Raw genomic sequence first — 22,922 nt, forward strand, 5'->3', positions numbered from 1 at the left:
AGGATACATTTAAAACTGGCTTCTACATAATATAATAAATAATAATACTGTAATATCCAGAGGTAAAAAGTAATGAATTACATTTACTCAAGTTACTGTAATTGAGTATATTTTATGAGTAATTTGTAATTTTTAAAGTAGTTTTTAAAATAGGTAATTTTACTTTTACTCAAGTACATTTGACACAAGTATTCTACTTCGCTACATTGGAAAACTCCCCTTTACTGAGTAAAAAATAAAATGCTGGGAAAAACACAATTGTCTGAATAAAAAAAAATAAATAAGTGGCGCGGATGCGCTGGCGCACGGATGCTCGAGCGTGGAATAACGAGGCAATAACGTCCACATGCAATACAAAATGTGCCCCGCCGGACAGAGCTGTCAGCTTTCAAAACTTCCACATCAAACCTGTGAAAGCATGTGGTGGTAAGTCTTTTTAACATAAGCAATCTGCTTGAATGTAAAAAAAAACAAGTTAAAATATAACAATCACTTGTAAAACTATAAAAATACAGTTTATTGTCGCCTATAAGACCATAACTTTTAACAGTAAAGAAAAAAATGGATCATAGAAACCTATGTCACTTGTTCTTAAAAATGTTTAATGGGGTGGTCTGAACAAATACTGCCTGAAAGGTCCAAATTATTATGTGAAATAATAGTTCATTTAAAACAATTAAATTTATGATTTGTTGTACTTTTTTACATCAAATAATTAAAAGTAACTATGTAACTTTTACTCAAAGTACATTTTAAATTGAGTACTTTTTTACTTTTTCTCGAGTAAATTTTTAGATGGATCCTTTTACTTTTACTTAAGTAGAATTTTAGCAAAGAAAAGGTACTTTTACCTAATTACAATTTTTCTGTATTTTTCCACCTCTGGTAATATCACATGTGTTGCCAGTTGCTAACGAATTAAAAAAACGGACGTTCTATTCCAGAGAATTTGGATGTTATCTTCTTTTTTCACAATGTTCTGTTTTTTACTTTTGCTTCTTGTAGCGTTTCTAATCCTTGTTTATTGGAGGTCCTAATCAAGAAGAAAATGAGGGGTGTGTTGTCCTGTAGCAGGAATTATGCTGCAGAGCAGCGCAGCATAGAGGCAGATATTACAGTGGCTGTAACAGTACTGGCATGCTAATTAAATAAACTCTAGCTTAAAAAAAAAATTTTGGAGACATATTCTCATAACCGAACTTCTGGAAGTTGTAGATAATGCAGTGAGTGGAAACGTGAGTGACAATCTAGCTAGATTTTAGTTCGACAAAAGAAATGGAAACTTTACAAAAACAGTCAACATCAACTTTCATTAAAGACTTTTTTTCTTCCGTAAAATAATTATCTTCCTTTGTTTTTTAATCTTAAGGCTTGGCTTTCATACAAAGGGTCTGACACTAGCAAATCAGTGAAGTAAAGTAAAAAACTGCTGTGAAAAGTAAAATGTGGAGGGAAAACACATTGCAAATCTGACTCGGTCGTGCAGATTTCTCCTTTATAACATCTGGAGAATTTGACTGTTTCTCTCTAAAGAAAACCACTCAAGTGCTTGTGCACTTGTCTCTTGTTATTTCAAGACTTGACTACTGCAACTCCCTTCTGGCTGGTCTTCCGCTGCGAGCCACCAGGCCCCTGCAATTTATTCAGAATGCCGCAGCACGACTCGTCTTTAATCTTTCGAAGTTCAGTCTTATGATTCCTTTGCTGTGTTCTCTTTGCTGGCTTCCTGTAGCGGCCTGCGTCAGATTCAAAACCCTGACGCTGGGCTACAAAGTCGAAAGCGGACCAGCTCCTTCATACATGATGGCACTGGTCAAAACCAGATCAGCAACGAGAGCTCTTAGAGATTTTAGTACGGCTCGGCTTGACCCACCATCACTCAAGAACCACAGAAAACAAACATCTCTCTCTTCCACCGAGTCACCCATGGTTCTCAAATGCCTACTGATCTTTTTTTTGAGTTCTTAACCTCACATTTTCGTTCCTAACAATTTTATAATTTTTTTTTAACAAGTTTATCTTTCACTCTTTCACATGTTCTGGTTGAAGGACTGACCGTATTTGACCTGGGCCACATCTCCCACCACCATGTCAGCCACAGGGATCTGGATGACATTGCCGTTGCGCACCACAGCAAAGCGCTGCTCCTGCTCGATGCGGCTCTGCAGCCCGCGGAACTGCTTCTCCTTACTCCAGTCGTTGAAAGCCGTCACCAGTACCACACAGATGACCGACAGCAATATGGCCGCACCCTCAATCCAGCCGGCCTCTGCCTCTCCTTCGTCCTCCCCACCTCCTGACACATTCCCACAGGCTGCAGAGAGGAGCGATTAAAGTCAGACAAAGAAAGAAAGTTTGGTTCAGTTTAGTTTTTTTTTTTATACAAAACATGAAAGTCTAGTCATCCTCCTCTAAACTCTCCCGAAGTTTCATTTGCCATTTTCTTTCATTCCTCTTCCCTCATTTCTGCATTCACTCTAATCATTCCTCCTCCCTCGATCTCTCTTCTCACCCTCCCTCTCACCTTTCTCAAACTAAATCCTCCCACTCTCCCTCCACCCAGCTCCTTTTTCTTTTCTCCCACTTTCCAGGCTTCCCTCCATATCTCTCTCTCTCCCTCCCTCCCTCCCCTTTTTTCTCCCTTTATTAACTAACACGACCCTACTGACTCTAAACATCTTCTAAACTTCACTTCCTATTAGAGCTTAGATCAGGTACATTCTGCCTGAGCCCGGCCCCTTCCAATACACTGTCATTTTAAGCCAGATTCCAAATTAAACCCAATATTGTTTATTTAGTAAGTAGAGCGTTAAAACTGAGCTTTTTTTTATATTTTCAGGCTGTTTGAATCAGCGAAATCTAATGAGAATAAGGTTAATTAACACTGCAACACTGAAGAAGACCTATTATTTAAGAAAAAAATTTAAATAAAGAACAGATCTCCAAAAGATTAAAACATGAACAATGTGATCAATGTGAACAATGATCCAAAAGCCTAAACATCAGTAAATTAGGCTACGAAAATGATGTCTGAATGACTTTCCTCTAATCTAATAGAAAATAGAATAGAAAATAATTTCTAAACAAATGAATTTTTTATATTGAGCTTATAGTCTATGTGAAAAAACACAAAAAAAAGTAATAAGGCTATACACTGCAATAAACTGCACTGCACAGTGCTGCAAGTCAAGTGCGTAATATGGACAAGTGGAGTGTGCACTGCGCACTTGTGCAACTTTTTTAAAAACTGTTTTATTTGTTACTTTGCTATATTGCGATTTGAACGACATTTCTTTATAATAATTTTTATAATAAAAATAACATTAAAAAAACAGATGCCTACGCCCCAACCCAACCCGACCCAGCTCAAAGAAAGTGGTGGTAAAATTCAGTCCGACACGGCCCAGAGAATCTAAGCTCTACTTCCTATTCCTATCTCACACAGTTCTCTGTCCATCCTCTCCCCTCCACTGCCCCACTTGTCTGTCTCACCTTCACTCTCCTCCCCCGGAGGCTGGTAGAATGACAAGCCAAGGGAAATGATGGCTGCTATCTCCAGGATGATGAGGGTAACGTCCTGCAGTGCCTCCCATACCAGCTGCAGGAATGTTTTGGGCTTCTTAGGGGGGATGAAGTTTTGACCAAACGCCTGCGCCCGCCTTTCCAGGTCTGCTGGGTTATCAGACAAACCTAGAAAAAAAAAAAAAAAACAACAACTGCATTTACTTTTTGCATTTGCTTTGGATCATTGTCTTGTTGCATGACCCAACTGCCCTTCAGCTTACAAACAGATGACCTTACATTTCTTTCACTTAGAAAAAGAAATCTCTAACTCATAATTCCCTAATGTCTACCAAGCCTTTTATGCCCTGAGCAAAGCATATCCAAACCATTATTCTATCACCACCATGTTTTATAATTGGTAGGAGGAGGCACTTTTCTTGAAAACCATTTTTTTTTGCCATTTTTGATTACCCTGTTAAAAAATAGTTCCAAAATTCATGAGAACTATAGAACAATATAGGTGTTTCTTAAAACCTGAAATAAGTATTTACATACTTGGTTAGGGCACTGGTTTGCTCTGTGCTGTTTTGTCATTGGTCACATTCTTGCCCAGGATTTGTCAAACTGTGTCAACCCCATTAAAAATTCTGTGGAACACATTCTCCAGCTGAGAGAGACATGAATTTTCATGCAGAACTGCGCTGTGGAGCACAGAGTGAAAAAAACAACAACTAAAGGGCTGCTTATCCAGAACTAAAAACATTATTTTAAAAATGATTTCTTTAGCTGAGTGTTGCTGCTGTACTTTTGGTCATGTTTAAACATGGTCTGCACTGTTTGCTGTTTTGAATAGATAGAAGTGTTTATTAGCTCTGATGTGTTGCTGTACTAATAGCTACACACTTTACAGTGTGAAGGATGCACTCTAGAGAGGGGGGTCCAGTTATTTGTGTTAAAAGTCCTTTTGTCTTTTTTGCCTTTCCTCCACGAGGAGTGTTAGTCAAACACATTCTACAAATACATGAGTTTGCGACAGAGTTGTCTACAATACAAAATCATTTACTAAACAGAGCTAAAATCAGGACAAGCCAGTGTCTGCAACCATGCGGCAGCTTTGTAGTTCTATCTACTGGTTGAAAACGAAAGTGCAGCTTCCTGTGACCAAGGCACCACTACAGTAAGCTTGGCACAGAGCTGCTGTAATCTGAAACTCGCAAATATGATCTGATAAGCTCTCTGGATGGGCTAAATCAGTGAAATATCAGCAAATCACTGGATGAACAGTATTTAAAAAAAGTGAGTACTTTGTCTTTTCTTGTCTTTTTGTCTTTTATGTATTTTCTTGTGACGACACTAAAGATATGACACTTTGATGTACAATGTAAATACACTGTAGTCAGTGTACAGCTTGTATAACAGGGTAAATTTGTTGTGCCCTCAGAATAACTCAATACACACCCAATAATGTCTAAACCCCTGAAAACAAAAGTGACTACACTCCAAATGACTCCAAAGTGTCAATATTTTTCTACGACTTCACCTTTCGTTTGAGGATTCCCCAGAGGTGCTCAATTGGGTTTAGGTCTGGAGACACGCTTGGTAGTGGTCATCTTGGAGATGTGCTTGAGGTCGTTATCATTATCAGTCTTCTTACAGTCTAGGCCAGTGGTTCCCAACCTTTTTCTTCAGGGACCCATATTTTTACCATTGTAAGCTTTGGTGACCCAACATAACCCCCCCCCCAAATGTAAAAGATGTAAGTGTATAATTGGGTTGGGGTGGGGGGTGGGGGGGTGGGGGGGGGGGGTTAGAAATGACAAATAAAAACTGACATTTACTATAGATGAATAAAATAAACACGTAAAAAAGGAAAAATTGATACATAAAACATAAGGAATTTTTATCTTATGAAGAAAAAAATAATTAGATCAATAAAATAATACAACTATGTGGCGAATTTTGCTTACCCTAGACTATATTTAGTATTAAAATGAAACCCCTTAAAATCAAGAGGGCTTCGCGACCCATCGTGGATCTTTGGCGACCCATAGGTTGGGTCGCGACCCATAGGTTGGGAACCACTGGTCTAGGCTGTATCCAGTGGTCAGTATGAAAGAATTGTGCCGAAAACACCAAATTTAACATCCCTGCTACCCATTCACACCTAAGACCTTGTAACACTAACGAGTCACAAGACACAGGGGAGGGAAAATGGCTAATTGGGCACAATTTGGCCATTTTTACTTTCCAGTGGTTTAGACATTATTGGCTGTGTGGCTAAGCGTTGCCACTATGATCAGGAGATCCTAGGTTCAAATCCTGTTCATGCAGCTTGACATTGGCTACCAGAGCCCTGAGAGAGCACAATTGACCTTGCTCCATCTGGGTGGGTAGATGGCGCTCACACTGTGCTGTTACTCGGCAATGCTGCATCAGCAGCAGTTCAAAAAGAGTCTGACTTCACATGTATCGGAGGAGGCATGTGCTAGTCTTCACCCTCCTGGTGTTGGGGCATCACTAGTGATAGGAGGAGTCCTAATGAGTGGGATGGGTAATTGGCCGTGTAAATTGGCAATACTGATACATAGCCAATTGAACTTTTCTTCTTAATCTTCTGTCTTGCATATCAATAATTTTGACTATCGAAGACTTGTGTATACAATATTGTCCTCCAATGATTCAAAAGTTAGTGGATACAGTGGTATAATCTCTAAATGTTAACCTATCATTCATAAAACATTCAGGTCTTCCATCAGGATTTGCTCACTTCTTATTACTGCATCTTTCCTCATGAGGGATCTGAAAAAAAAATGTAGTAATTCATATCTAACCAACAAGAGCACACACTCCCAGAGGCATAACTTTAGGCCACAGACACATAATTACAAAAAATAAACGTCCTGAAAAATATACCAAACTGGCACCTTTTGGTATCAGTCTTTCCCTCTTTCATTTTCCTCATATTCCCACCACATTGCACTTTAATATCACTAATATCTCCAGGCTCTCTCCACTCCAGCCTGTTCCCACCATCATAACAATGACCATGCAGTGAGAAAATAATAAACATGCCCCAGTAACATAAAGCAATCGATGTAATGATATCCCTTAGCTAATACTGTATCTATTGCTTATATCTAATTGACCGTTGCAATAAAGCCCATAATCATATCGTTAAGGCCATAAAAAGACAGCACAGTCTGAATAAAAGTTCAATTGAAACTGATGAGCAAAACATGAGCAACCGAATCAAGTGAGCGCTCTCCTGAGAGGTTTTGAGTGACTGCAGCCTGTTATACTGGAGTGTTCTTCGTTGCGCAACCCTAAGAAACCAACCTCACAAAATCTAATACATTTTGGACGTGAATTATTCATTGTTTATTTCCCACGCATCAGCAGTGGGAGACCAAAGCACATTATGTCAGAGGGAGGAGCTGAATATCTACTCAAAAGTCATTATTAAAGTGAGATATCAAATTTACACAATTCTTTCCATAGCCCAAAAGTGTTTAATCAATCAAGACATGTTTTGTGCTTATTTTGCACTAGTGCTATGAAGCTAATGTTGCTAACAAGTAATAGAAACCAAAAAATAGCAGTGTTTTAAGTGCATGTCTAAATTAGCCTCTTTCTGCAGGAGTCCTACTGGTCATTACATCAGTGGAAGGGAAATAATATGAATGAATTTAATGATAAAAGAGAATAGCATGTGGAATCACTTACGTACTTCGTGTGCTACAGTGTTTTAATAGCTGTATAAAAGATGTATGCTTCATTCTTGTTGGATGCGCTGTATTTTTTTACATTACGAACATGCTAGATCATCACAGAGAGGAGCTCTGAGCAGAGTTAAGATTAGTGTAATAAGCTTTATACTCTTTTTCATAACCACACAATATTATTGGCAAAGAGACCTTCTACAAAAGTGAAAATAGAACTTTGACCGAAGCTCCAGGAATTCCTCCACTACATACACTGGTAACCTAGCAACAATGCATATACAATACAAACCTAGCAACAATATAGCTTACAAATGAGAATGCTTTTTTTCTTCATGTTTTAGTTTATTTGTTTAGTTATACTGTAAAAATTAAGATGAACTGATCATATGTTTAAAAAAAAAAATGTTCTCATTGGGTGACCTGATTTAAGTATCCCCATACATTGTCAGTGTAGTTGGCATAGTTACAATGTATCAATGTAAATAATTTAAAAATGCTTTTTATTTAAAAAAGTTTTTATTATGCTAATCCACAGATGTGAAACCGTGTGTGGCAAAGAAATCACACGGATGAAAGAATTCTGCATAGAGGAGTGGGAAAATCTTTCTTACAGTTGATGTCTGGGACTTTTAGACATATGTAGAAAAGTCTGAATAAGGAATGGAATTTTAGCCAAAGGGAGAAACACAAGCTATTATGGCATAGAGTGTCATAAATTATAAGAAAATTGCATTTGTATTAAATCTCCATTTTTAAGACTAGTAAATTTAAGATAAAATGGCCATATACTTAAAGGTGTAATCATTCACATCACTACATGTCATACCGTGCGAGTGCATTCAGTATAGTTTCTCTGTTTTTTTTTTTGGATGTGATACTGGATCATTTAGATATATGGTTGCTGACTCATGATGCTAATCCAGGGGTTGACAACAGGGGTACAGTTTGCTGCCTGTTCTAAGAGACCTACTAAAACTGTCAATGTGTGTTTTACAGGTGTTATATCAGGTGTGCTCGAGCGGGAAAAGCATAATTGCACAAATCTATGCATGAATTTGCGAATCAATGTGCTCCAACCTTCCACCACTTGACAGCTTCAACAACCCTCTCATGTCTCTCCTGTGGAAAAGCAAACTTCACACGCTGAACACTGAATCTCTGCTGATCATCTAGATTTGGGCTGAGGGGGAAAATTGTGCAAATTGCGATTTCTCACCAAACCCTTACTTGCTTACGCATCTCAGCTCGGCTCGGCCTGCCCCTCACATGCCTGCTTCAGGGCTCTCTCAGCTGTTCTCTTGCCACCCCTCTTCCTTTATTTCTCGGCTGTGTGCAGTTTCCATGGCAATGAAGACATCAAGCACAAACCCGCGCTTGCTCTTCAACTTCCTGTCTCCGGGCACCTTTTTCGCCCGGCTACAGATGATGTCATCGCATCAGAGCAGCCTGTGCTGGGGTAAGAATAGATTTTTGATTGGCCCGCTCCATTGCAGAGCCTGACTGGAGTGAGCCGCAATGGTGGAATGGAGCGCTCATGTCGGAAGCATGACCTGGAGCTAGACACAATTAACAACGCACCACTGACATCAGTCAATGTGTGTGTGTGTGTGTGATATATTTGTAGGAACCAATGAGGACAGGATCAGCCAGTCTACAAACATACTAAGTGAATGAAAGAGGAAGTATGGTCTGGCTTCAACTGAACAACATACAGACACTGCAGAGTGAACCCTTTGACTTCCTCTACAGCATCCATGATAACAGCACAAGCCCAGTGTTTGTGTGTGTGTGTGTGCGCGTGTGAACGAGCTAGAATTAAAGGAATACCCCAGAATTTTCTGAGCTCTAGCCTCTAATTGTTGCATTTGTAGCATCAGGTTGATTACAAACTGATTATAATGCAGTGGTTCAGTAACATTCCATAGGCTTCTATTGGATGTAACATTTTCTCATTTTAACAATTACGCTAATATGCTTCTCACATTGTAGTAATGTAGCAAGTACAGAGTACCGTGTTGAAATTATGGTCTATGTTAATCAACCATATACAACCAATACACACATACATCCAACAGGGACTATGCTGGAAAACGCTGGAGCATTCCTTTAAAGCCAGGATTAGAAGACGACAGGTGATGATAAGGGGGAAGAAGGGGTTTAAAAAAAAAAAAACTGCTGAGTAGTCATGCCTGTACCCAGCCTTTTGATGAAGAATCTTTTTTTTCCTGTCTTTTTTTCATGCACCCCTCCTTCCCTTCTTCTCTGCCTCTCTTCCTCTCTCTCTCTCTCTCTCTCTCTCTCTCACTCACTCACTCCCCCCCCTTTCCATCTCCCCTTGGTATGTCCTTGACAATGCGGCAAGCTGTACTAGGTTTCTTTCTCTCTCCTTCTCTTCCCGCCCTCTCTCTCTTTCTCTCTCTCTCTCTTTCGCTCACTCTCTCGCTCTCTCTCCCTCGCTCACTCTGTCCAACCCAACCCAACCCAACCCAAACGAAGTGAGATAGGTTTTCGTCCTGTGCTGCTGCAGTATGGACATCCGTGCTGTGGTTTTAGGCTGATAGAATGGCAGATGCAGATTCAGATGTATTGGGTGTAGTGTTACAGCAACAGACAGAGGTACATACACAGACGAGGCAGTGGCCTCATTCCGCTGTGCTGAAATGTGTTGCCGGGGAGAGAGAGAGAGATGGAGAGAGACACACAGACTAATGTACCTCCATTTTCAGAGCCTCATCATCACAATGTCAGCCCCGCTCACCATCACTTTTCCACCTCCTCCCCGTTCTCCTTTCCTCTCCTCTCGTCTCCCTCAGCTTTTGTCATGTGCGTCTACTGTAACAGGTTTAGTTAGATGCCTCAGCTTGCACTTAGCAGGACATCCTTAGCAGGACATTTGCTGCAGCCGTTCACACTGGATGTTGCTGACATCTAATAAAACATCCAATAAGACTCCTTTTCACTTGCGCAAGGTGAGCCAAAACTGAGCTGCCCGCGCATTAATGTCTACAGGCTGCTGTACAGTTAAAGTTTCAAGGTTTCGAATTTGATTAAAGCTGGCAAGAAAGAATATTAATATTTGATATGCATGCATGCACAGATTTGTGCCATCATATCATCAAGATTTAATTCTGCTTTCATTCTTGTTGGATACACTATGTTTTTTCAGTAAGTGTAGATCTTTGTTAGATCATGTTAATTACATAGCAAATAAACACAGCAACAGTGAGGCATAATTTTACATTGTTACATTATACAGGGGTTGGACAATGAAACTGAAACACCTGTCATTTTAGTTTGGGAGGTTTCATGGCTAAATTGGACCATCCTTGTGGCCAATCTTCATTAATTGCACATTATTGCACCAGTAAGAGCAGAGTGTGAAGGTTCAATTAGCAAGGTAAGAGCACACTTTTGCTCAAAATATTGCAATGCACACAACATTATGTCTGACATACCAGAGTTCAAAAAAGGGACAAATTGTTGGTGCACGTCTTGCTGGCGCAAGACGTGCAAGTCTTTGTGATGTATCAAGAGCCATGGTATCCAGGGTAATGTCAGCATACCACCAAGAAGGACGAACCACATCCAACAGGATTAACTGTGGACGCAAGAGGAAGCTGTCTGAAAGGGATGTTCGGGTGCTAACAACGGCTGCCCAAATCACGGCACCTCAACTCTCCTGTTTCCACCACAACTGTCCGTCGGGACAATAAATTATTGTGGTCTAAAACCAGGTGTTTCAGTTTCATTGTACAACCCCTGTACATTGTTATCAGGTGCTATCTTGTAGGTGAGACTGAAGAACAAAGGCCTGCATGCTCACAGCGAAGTGATGAGTTTAAGCTAGGCTTCTGCAGGCATTTACTGGACAGCACAGTGGGTGGTAATGGGTAATGATTGTAACCAGCAGCATCTGACTAGAACTGTCCACGTAAACAGACAAGCGACTACAGCAGAAATCACATCCATATTACATGCAAGCGGACACAGACACATCCCTTAGGTAAGTCAGGTGTTCTTTATATGATAAAAGTATACTAGGGCATACTAGGTCCTGTCCCACGACTTGTGGCATGTCAGTTTATTTGGGAAAATTAAAAATTAGCAGAAACAGCAGCAACAAGAAAACTATAATTTTGCACAATTTGAGTTTGTATTTAGAATGACTGTCCTGTTAGAGCATCCAACTGTGTCCATCCAAGTTTCAATTATCAGCTAATAATTTATTTCAAAAACAGTTATGCTGAGGAATCTGAAGTAGTGCTCCTTCTTCATTATTGACTCCAATTTGTGCTATGTACCACCCACAGCAAAATAGATAATATAATAAATATATTTCATTTTCAATGCATTACCCAGTCTTGTGAGAAACCATTAGGTCCTAGACTTGGATGACCCCAGACTCAGACTGAGCATGAGCTAAACCAACTATATTACAGAAAATGTTCACTGAATTGTAAATAAAGAACCTCTGGGCTAAACCACTTTTTGCACAACTGCTCAGTGCATCACTCTGAAAAGAAGCGAGTGACCCCTACAGTCCAGACTCCGTATCCTGGGAACGCATCCAGCTGCATTGCCCCACGGATTTGCGGACACAGGTGGCACAGTGCAAAGCCTGGACTCGTTACTAGTAGTTTCGAACATCAAACAACAGCAAAATTCCTCTGTCAGACTTCGAGCCAAACTCGTCTGAGGTCTTCATTCTAGACTGAACTTGAATCCATCTGCTAGTTTCAGTAAATGATCCAAGTCCATTTCTTTGAAGTATAGGTTTGTACTCACGGGAGAGACAGTAGATCAGTCCAAATGAGCCTATAATGTTATAAACCAGTGGTTGTGAAGCACTGCACAAAGAGTCCGATATATCAGCAGCGCACAAAATGGGACAAGCAAGCTCTGAGAACACTACAGAAAAGAGTTACACTGTTACACATGTTAGTAACTTATGTTTACTAGGGATGAATGAGAACATCAGAATTATATCAGCATTGGCAGATACCTGCTTTAAAATGATTGCCATTAGACTAAGATTTGACTAAAATTTTATCATGTATTAAATTAACTCAAGAAGAGACTGTGGGCTCTATCTTACACCCTGTGCAAAGGGCGTCATGATGCTCATTGCTACCATACACCCTGCAAACAGTCAAAAGCATGTTTTAATGCCTTGGGCCTGTGACATTTTAATAGTGTCAGAGATCACAGATATATCTACACTGATGGGCATGACCATTTCTGGTGTACTGCTATCTTGGCAACGGAAAACACACCAGAATACAAAAATACAAAATACAGAATAACAAAATAAAGTAACACTGCAGTTCCCTCTGCTCTGTTAAAAAAGCAATCCGCCAAAGTCAGAGCGCACCTGGCTCTTAAAGGTAATGGCAAGTCACACACTGATTGGTTTATCTCACGTTAGGAACAAAACACATCCATGATTAATTCAAAGAATTAGTATAAGCCTTTTGTGTGTTACGAGGCTTGCATGGTGTACTTTTCCCGTCATTACGATAGCAAAGACACACTGACACACGCTAAACCAAGCTGCATGGTGCACGGTTTACAGCTTGCCTATAGATCGCTAAAATAGTGCCCTGTATGTTGTGATGCTTTAAATAATTGTGCTGATATGTGCATAAAGACATCAGATACTGACATCAGCTTAATATTTCCACATCGGTGCACTCTTTTTATATACATTTATTTCTAATTTTGATCCCATTTTCTCCCTAATTTACCAGGCCAATGTGAAATGATGGTGTTTTATCTAATACTTTTGGGATGAGCTGGCAACCAGATAAGGTGCTGATCATCAAACATTCTCTCCTTACTAACACTCTTGTTGTTGAAAGCAATCAAATTATTTACTATAATTTGGTAAGCTGTTTAACATGAAGTAAGGCCAAGCCTATGTTCCACTGAACTGGAAATGATCATTTAAAAATTATGATTACATTCATGCTTGTCAATTTGTCTTATTGTAGCAACACCATCATTCAAAGGTATATATGATATGTGCAGCATTTACACTACAACAACACAACTAAAGCAATATTGCTTGACAAACCAGCAGTGCTGGCAGGAAAAGTGAACGGCTTGAATTTTTGCACCAGGAGTGGCATAACGTTACATTGCATGAAGCAGTGTGTAAGACTGGTGGAGGAGAAAATGCCAAAATGTACAAAAACTGTGATTAAAAACCAGGGTTCTTCCACCAAATATTGATTTCTGAAAATGTTTGAATATGAACTTGTTTTCTTTGCATTATTAGAGGTCTGAAAGCTCTGCATCTTTTTTTTGTTATTTCAGCCATTTCTCATTTTCTGCAAATAAATGCTCTAAATGACAATATTTTTATTTGGAATTTGGGAGAGATGTTTTCCAGAGCTGTTTATACTTAAATATAAGCATGTTTAAGTATATTTTTACCCTTAAATAGAGACATAACAATAATGACCACACATCCTCGCAACTCATTATCTTTAGTTAATTACTGCGGCCGTTGTAGTGGACCATGTTTCACTCATTCACGGACCCTCAAATGCTTACAGATCGAGGTCCTTCCAGTCCAAGAGTGAATGAGCGAGTCTCACCAACAGCAGAGAAGTGTTTACCCAGTAACCTCCTCTCCCTACACCCACCTCACCACCGACAGCGCCGTAGCCTAGCAACCCGACACAAACCCTGCACCCAGAGTGGGAAGTTGGCTGAGTGAGAAGTGAGAAATGGTGGATGAGTGGCAAGAGGGGGGTGTGAAGGTGTGTGTGTGTGTGGGGGGGGAGCTCTGAAAGAGGAAGAGAGAGAGAGAGATGGCTGGATAGATGGATGAATGGCAGAAAGAGAGGCAAATTACTAGGTGGGTTTTGCTTTCTGAGATTGCGTTCACTCAGAGACTCCCAGCTAAATAAACTACATCAGCATAACAACTGCGTTAGGAGAAATACAGATAAGATAGGTGAGACCGAGAGAATGACAGGGAAAGTAGGATGAGGTGCAGAAACAGAGGTAGAGAGAGAAGAGTATCACTGGTTTTCTCAAGGGCTGCACGAAGATAACAGAATTATATCGCTACCAATTACATCGGTAACAAACATAGAAAAATATGGCCAATATTTTAAACCAATACCTGCTGGTGTATTTATTGCACGTTAGAAAAGGACAAATCAATGCTGGTCACACTAATACATTTGGCCAACACCGCCCGTGCTACTTTCAAATTTGTTGATTTGTATGCTTACTAAGTTCAAATTACTTAGAATAAGGTAAAAAATCTAAGTAAGACTAAGTTCACTAAGATCATTGTTTCTACATTACGCAAAATAACATTACACTTACACACTGACTGCTGTAAATAGTTCAAAGGCTAAATAAGTGATGTATTACTTAATTTATCTTTAAGTTTACCATTCATCAGATCCAGTGTCTGCATTTAATCTAGAGCTGTGTATTGGAGATATAATATTATGTAACACGATACAGAGGTTTTGATTGAATTTGTTGAAATGTATTGTAATACTGTAAGCAAGGTGAAATTTTGTAGCTGTTCAAACTAATTTTTAAACTGCAATAATGTAAAACAACCTGCTAAAATGTATAAAATCTGAATAAAATAAATGTAATGCAATTTCTAAGCAATCAGAACAGTGGGATCTAACAACAGAGTACAGCACTGCTATCTAGTGGTCAGAGTTAAAACACAACACAAAATAAACCAGTGCCATTCTCCACATGTAAATTGATTTAAAAAATGTATAGATTAAATTGATTAAAAAAATAAATCAATACAGAATTGCAAAACAATATATTAGAAAACAATATAATATTGAGATTTTTTACACCCCTACTTTAAACAGCATATCGTCGCTGTCCAATGAAAAACACTTATCTCCATTTTTGTCGATTTTTTGTTTACTACAGAAACTGATTTCTGTAGATTTTTTTTTACATTGACTTCCATTGAAAGTTTACAAGGTTTTTTCTCTCTCCTGTAAGGATGCTGTTTTGGAGATAAGTGTTTTTTATTGGACAGCGACGCTATGAATGTTTGGTATCTGATGTTTGCTTCTTAGCTATAGAACAGAAGTTGCTAGGCTAACATAGTTAACAGATCCTGGACCTTCACCCATCTTACCTCAAAAAACACTTTATATCGGCAAACGTATTGGGATACTTATAAATGCTTATTCATTGTTTCTTCTGGAATTAAGGATATTACAAAAGGTTTATTCTGTTTTTGTGGAGTAACTCTCTCTATTTGCCAATGAAGGATTCTACTAGTGTCTGGGAAATTGCCATCAGAGTTTGACTGAATTTAGTGACAACAATTAGTAAAGTTAAGATGTAACTTCATCATCTTCATAAATCTCAACTTATCCCAAAAGTATCAGAGAGAGAACAGGGAACACAGGCCAAGTTCAGGCCTCGGTCCTCAGCTCAATTTGAGATGAGTCAGCTAGTTATGCTTGAGCACCAGCCACAAATATTAACTTCATCCACTAGTTTATTATTGTAGTGAGTTCAGATAACTCAATCTGCTGCTGGACTGTGTTGTGCTTTTAATGTTTAATGCTCATGACCTTGACTGAGAAGCATTTATGAGGGTAATGTACACAGAGAACTAAATTAAGACAAGGTGACCTCAATGATATACTAAAATAAAACAACAAGCTTTGTCAAATTGAGGTTACGTAAGTTGCACTGGCTCATTCATAATGAGCTTGTAATTCAGAAGCAGAGACATTCAGGTGGAATATCTGTAAACAGGATAAACCCCATCAGGATTCAAAACCTTTCGTGATTTTTGAAAATCCAATTGCATATGAAGAGTAATAAAAATAAACAATATGTACACTAACGTGGGGCTTTTGTATTAGCACATGATAGCACATTAGCGCACACTATTGTAGTTGTATAGTGTTGGAAACTCCATTAAGAAAATGAAACATACAGCTCTGGATAAAACATAAGAGACCACTTAATGATGATGTTTTTCCTTGATTTTATCAAATTGAAAACCTCTGAAATATAATCAAGAAGAAAATGGATGATCACAAGCCATCAAACCAAGCTGAACTGCTTGAATTTTATGTCCCAGGAGTGGCATAAAGTTATCCAAAAGCAGTGTGTAAGACTGGTGGAGGAAAACATGCCAAGATGCATGAAAACTGTGATTAAAAATCAGGGTTATTCCAACAAATATTGATTTCTGAATTTTCTTTGCATTATTTGAGGTCTGAAAGCTCTGCATCTTTTTTGTTATTTCAGCCATTTCTCATTTTCTGCAAATAAATGCTCTAAATGACTATTTTTATTTGGAATTTGGGAGAAATGTTGTTTGTAGTTCATAGAATAAAACAACAATTTGAATTTTACTCAAATATATACCTATAAATAGCAAACTGATTGAAAATGAAATAGCAGAAACTGATTTGGCCTCTTATTTTTTTCCAGAACTGTATATATATTACATAGAATATATATACATATAATGTATATATAATACATAGAATGCATTTTTGTCACTGATACTTAAAAAGGCCAAAACAGGTCTGTTTAAATCAAGACACCACTATTTCATATTAAATCAATATATGTTTTGTAACTAATCATAACCCATGATAATTATGTGATGATGAAGGAGAAAAAAATGAAAAATAATAGCTGAGCAGAAGACAGAGAAAAAGAGAAATGCAGACAGAGAGAGTGAGAAAGAGAGAGAGAGAGAGAGAGAGAGAGGAAGAAAACATGCTGATGAGAGTAGAACATTGGTCTCACCATCTGTGGTGGAAGACTTCAGTCTCTGGCAGAGGCCCTCTGTGTCTCCGTAATTCTCCTGGATCTTCTGCAGGGCCTCGGCTCCTCGCAGCTCCATCAGAGACCGCAGCTCATCCAGACTGACCCCGAAGTCGCCCGAGTGGTTGGCCTCTGCCCTGCTGCCCGTCCGCTTGGGGTAAAACTCCACCGCACTGTTCGCCATCTCGCCCATGGTGGCTGTCGTGGACATTTTGGAATCTGTTTTGGCTTCTTCTCGGCCCGCTTTACTCGCGCCTGTGCGTCTTCTCCTGGTCCAGGTCTATGGAATGCCCTGAGACTCTGTCTCAGTCGCTGGGGATTGCCTGTGTCGTTTATTGTGTTGTGGCTCTGTCGCTCGCACCCTCTCCTCTCCCTCCCACGGCTGCACCTGCGTCTCTTAACTAACTAACTCTCCATCAGAGGAGGGCACGGCTGGGGCAAAACTCTGGCTGAATGTGAGGGGGGGAAATAAGAAATCCTGCCCGCTCCACTCTACCCCCGCGGCCAGAGGGTCAACAGAACGAGGGATTGGAACGCTTCCAATCCATCTGGGACGGGGATAAAGGAGGGAGTCGGGGGATCACAAACAAAGTGTTACGAGCCGGGCGTGCAGGTCGGGGGTCAGGGTTTAGAGAGAACAGTGTGGCGTCGTGAGTGTGTAAGCCTAGAAAAGAACAGAGAGAGAAAAAGAAGAAAGATCAGTATCTTCAGTGTTCTGTTCAGTTATATGTGGTGATGTGCCCATCATCTACTCACACTCATAACCCAGAACCTGTTTCTGTATTAGGTATAGCTCCACATTATCTATTTTTAACATTAACACTGAGTATATGCCCATCAACATCTCATACTCATAACTCAGAACCTGTTTCTGCATTAGCTACCTATTATCTCTCTCTCTGCTATATAACTAAATTGCATTGATGTATTTGAGGAAAAGTTGAGAAAAACACAGAAGCATCACTGAAGAACACTGTGCATTGAATAGCAACAGCTATTTATATGAGTATAGGTGGGTATAGGTGGTAACACACATGACACTGTATAAGATATTTGTCAATGTCTGATTTATCACAGAAAACTCGATTATATTCTAGTTCTATTTGCTGGTATTGTTTCAGTAAGTGTTACAATAATCAAGCTGTTTGACCTGAGTTTCTGCTTCCTGAATTAGTCATTTTAAAAATAACCCTTAAAAGCTGCTAAATAAGAATCCAGAGACCCATTTTTTTTTGCAAATGTATTTTAAAAGGATAAAGCTGATGTCCGTACATTTTGGGATTTAGGGCCCTCTCTGGTGAGAATGGGTAATTGTACAGAGCTTGCGAGAATCATTTTAAACTGGGCGGGTGTGATGTGATCTCCTGTTTTTACTAAGAGTAAATGAGCTACTGAGGTCTGAGTTTCCTCTTCTGAAGTCTCCACTGCTCCACCAGCCGCTCGTGTTCAGTAGAACTGAGCTGAATCCTCTTTTGGAAGCTGTACGTAAGTACGTAAAAATGCATAACGTGGCCAGAAGATCTGGCTAAAAGTGACCCAACACCCGAGTTTTTAGAATGAATATATTAGGTTTCTCAGGCATGATTATTCCAGCACACTGGTACCATTAAACACAATATTCTGTCTCTTCTCCACTCATAAATGCTTCTTCTTTCAGTTAAGAAACAAAATAATGAGGACTGCCACTTTATCTGTAGAATCTGTAGAATCCTAATATCAGCCATTTTATCAGCTACACAAGCTTATCTAAGCTCCACCCAGGATTCACAGTGCATAGCATCCTACGAGGAATCTGACAGCGTTTCCGTCTCCTGGGTTTAGAGGGAGAGTTGGCCAACTCTGCGTTAATTCAGTCAGAAGAGCCGAAGACGGATGCCTTCCTAACCTCAGTGCTGCTAATGGTCTCGCTCGCTTTAATTGAGTGATGCACCGATCGCACCTCTTTTAATTAGACACCACGCAGGCCTTAGATAACGGACGGGTCAGGCTGTTTCTTATTGTCTTTGACCTCTCTTATTATTCTTTCCTTCCTAACTCTTTCTTTCTTTCTCTTTCATCTGCCCCCTCCTCCTCTTCCTTTTTCTACTCCCCCTCATGCGTTCCTCCGTCGAGAAACATATTCATCAGCAAGCTCGTGTTCAAAGGAGACAAAAATATCTGGACGTACAGCGACGGACTATGTAAATTCCCACAGTCGGTGATGCAAATAATTTATACAATTTCTCCCAAGAGAACAAGACAACTGCATTGGCCCGAGGTTTCCATGGCAACCTACAGATGCCTCAGACTCCCACAAAGATCCTTCGGCCTCGCTATACCCTGACGCACACAGTCATTTTCTTTCATGCTCGCTCGCCCTCTCTCTTTTTCTCTCTCTCTCTCTCTCTCTCTCTCTCGTCTTCTCTTTTACATACACACACACACACACACACACACACTTACACGTAAGCACACTGACTTAAGACATGCCATCACAGGATTCGCTGTCTCCATTGCTGCTGCTGCTGTTTCTCTCTAGCCCACTCATACACTGCATGTCTCATCATTCTCACTGGGATGAAGGTGTGTGTGTGTGTGTGTGTGTGTGTGTGAGGAGGTCCATGTAGGCCCACAGGGCTGGGAGTGTGCAGGAGCGACAGAGTCATCACTCGCTCACACGCTGACTCACTAACCCTCTCACCCTCAGCACCACCAGCCCCCTCCTCTCCTTTCTTCTCCTCTTTCTCCTCATGCTCCCCTTTTCTTCTCCTACTTTTCTCCTTTTACCATTCTTTACTCCTCATTTCTTCTCCTATTACTCTGTTCATCTGATCTACTCTAATTATTTCTCTCCTTCTCTTTTCTTACTCCTCCTTTACTCTACTCTTATACTCCCTCTCATTTTATTCCTTCCCTAATATTTTCTCCTCTCCCATTTACTCCTCCTTTTTTTCCTCTCCTTTTCCCCAACCTTCCTACCTTCTTTTTCTCCTGTACACTCCTCTTACTCCTTCTGTCTTGTTACTCCCTCTCTCGTGTCCTTTAATTTTTTATCTCTTCTTATTTTACTCCTCCTGTCCTCTTACTTCCCCTCTAATCATATTACTCCTCCTTTCAACTCCTTACTCCCCCTCTCTTCTCTTTACTCCTCCTAGGCTTTCCTCCTCCCCTCTTTTCTTGTCTCCTTTCCTCTTCCTTTTGTATTTTACTCCTCCTAATATTTTCCTCTTTCTCCTGTTTTATATTCTTGCTCCTTCACTGCTCATACTCCTCTTTACTTTTCTTTAACTTCCCTTTGTCTGTTTTCTTTTTCTGAACAACATATTTGTGAACTCATCTTGTTTAATCTTCTCATCTCGCTCTCCTTTTCTCTGCTTGCACTTTTTTTTGTATTTGTCTGTTATGCTCTCTCCATTATTTTCATCTCCTCTCATTTCAAGCTTTCCTCCCCTCTTCTTAAAATCTTTCTTCTCTTCTTCTGTTTTTCATGCTTCTCTCCTCTCATATGCTTTTCTTTATTATACTCTCTATTTTCTTCTATCCCTGTTTCTCCTCTTTTTGCTTCTCTTCTCCTTTTCTTTCCTTGTCTTTGCTCATCCTTCTGCAGTGTTTCAGTAATGTACAGAGTGAAGGTTACTGGTGGTGCAGTGCTGACTGTAGATCATCAGGGGTTGTGGATGTCACATGAATATGGATAAGAGGTCAGACCTCGAATCATAATATGTTTGCATGTGTGAATGTGTGTGTGTGTGTGTGTGTGTGTGTGCATCCGCAGGGTTAATGGTCACTTGCAGAAAACCGTTCCATCAGAGCCTATAAGAGCGCTTCCATTTCCCATCAGTGGGCCATGGTTAAACAGCGCTGCAGCTGTGGTGTGTGTGCAGGAGGCAGATGGCTGAAGATTATGCTGAGTATTCATATTGATCTGTTTTCCCCAAACCTTTTTCAGGAGTGTGCTAGCGTCCCATTAGGTGATATATTGTTGATAATGCACTAGCAGCAAGCTACCCCAGGTCTAGCCTGGTGCCGCACAAGCCAATCTGCTCAGGCTGAAATCGGAAAGTAAGAGAGAAAAAGAGAGAGAGAGGGAGAGAGAGAGAGAGGGGAGCAGTATTACATAAATTGTCCAGCGCCTTATGTAATGTGTCTAAAGTAACCAACAAAAAACAGTGACACAAACATGCACACCATCAGACACAGCGCACACCCCTCAAGCGGTTACAAAAAAAAAAAACATCTCCCAAATATAATAATCATTATCACTCATTATAATCATTACCGTAATCATTCACCACATTAAACACGTTCATACTCAATATCTGAAATGCAGTTCATCAAACTGGAGGCAAGCTTCTATTACTCAGCATGTTAACCCATTAAACTCCAGGCTTATTTTTCACTTAGCAATGAAAAAAAAATGGTATTATTGATTTTTTTTCTTGTTTTTACTTTTTAAAGGAGGCATTGGTTGGTTTTCCAATTTAAATACAAAAAAGAAAGAAGATTTAAAACATGTTTTTATTGTATTTACTGAGACCCATTACTCCACCCCATTGCCTTAACACTTCACTACTCCAACCTATCTCCTTAACACTCCACTACATTTCCTCAATACTCCATTAATCCACCCCAATTACTCAACAGCCCATTGCTCCACCCTATTGCCTTTACACTTAACTACTCCACCCTATCTCCTCGACAACTCATAACTTAACCCCCTATTCCTTAATACTTCATTAATGCACCCCATCTCCTCAATACTCCATTACTCCACCACATTGCCTTAACACTTCACTACTCCACCCCATCTCCTCAATACTCCATTACTCCACCTCATCTCCTCAATACTCCATTACCCCACCCCATTGCCTTAACACTTCACTACTCCACCCCATCTCCTCAATACTCCATTACTCCACCCCATTGCCTTAACACTTCACTACTCCAACCTATCTCCTTAACACTCCACTACATTTCCTCAATACTCCATTACTCCACCCAATTGCCTTAACACTTCACTACTCCAACCTATCTCCTTAACACTCAACATTTCCTCAATACTCCATTAATCCACCCCAATTACTCAACAGCCCATTGCTCCACCCTATTGCCTTTACACTTAACTACTCCACCCTATCTCCTCGACAACTCATAACTTAACCCCCTATTCCTTAATACTTCATTAATGCACCCCATCTCCTCAATACTCCATTACTCCACCACATTGCCTTAACACTTCAATACTCCACCCCATTTTCTCAATACTCTATTACTCCACCCCATCTCCTCAATACTCCATTACTCCACCCCATTGCCTTAACATTTCACTACTTCACCCCATCTCCTCAATACTCAATTTATCCACCAAATCTCCTCAATAATCCAAGCTGCATCTCCTCAACATCTTATTACTCCATCCTATCTCCCCAACACCTCATAACTCAACCACTATTCCTCAAGACCTCGTTACTCCACCCCATTTTCTCAACACATTAGAACTCCACGCCCTGTTACTCAATACTTAATTACTCCACCCCATCTCCTCAATACCTTATAACTCAACCCCCTATTCTATTTAATCTGAAGACATAAGAAATACAGCTATGGAAAAAAAAAATGAGAGACCACTTAATGATGATGTTTTTTCTTAATTTTACCAAACTGAAAACTTGTGAGAGTATAATCAAGAGGACAATTGCAGCCATCAAACCAAGGTGAACTGCTTAAATGTTTGCACCAAGAGTGGCATAAAGTTATTCAAAAGCAGTGTGTAAGACTGGTGGAGGAGAACATGCCAAGATGCATAACAACTGTGATTAAAAGCCAGGGTTATTCAACCAAATATTAATTTCTGAACCCTATTTTTATTTGGAATTTGGGAGAAATGTTGTCTGTAACATTAGTTTATAGTATAAAACA

General features: G+C 39.8%; 1 protein-coding gene across 8 annotated transcripts in view; it reads right to left on the reverse strand.

The window, feature by feature from the left end:
- atp2b3b (ATPase plasma membrane Ca2+ transporting 3b) overlaps window positions 1-22,922 on the reverse strand; it is an 82,354-nt gene that overhangs the window by 46,793 nt on the left and 12,639 nt on the right. For all 8 annotated transcript variants that reach the window (XM_022677409.2, XM_022677408.2, XM_022677406.2 and 5 more), the window contains exons 2-4: window positions 17,007-17,688; window positions 3,493-3,690; window positions 2,057-2,314 (exon numbers count right to left, since the gene is read on the reverse strand). In XM_022677409.2, coding sequence (XP_022533130.2) covers window positions 2,057-2,314; window positions 3,493-3,690; window positions 17,007-17,235 — 685 coding nt within the window. In that variant the 5' untranslated portion in view covers window positions 17,236-17,688. The remainder of the gene's footprint in view (window positions 1-2,056; window positions 2,315-3,492; window positions 3,691-17,006; window positions 17,689-22,922) is intronic.

Source organism: Astyanax mexicanus, chromosome 13 (genome assembly GCF_023375975.1).
Source record: "Astyanax mexicanus isolate ESR-SI-001 chromosome 13, AstMex3_surface, whole genome shotgun sequence".
In the NCBI taxonomy this organism is placed as follows: domain Eukaryota; kingdom Metazoa; phylum Chordata; class Actinopteri; order Characiformes; family Acestrorhamphidae; genus Astyanax; species Astyanax mexicanus.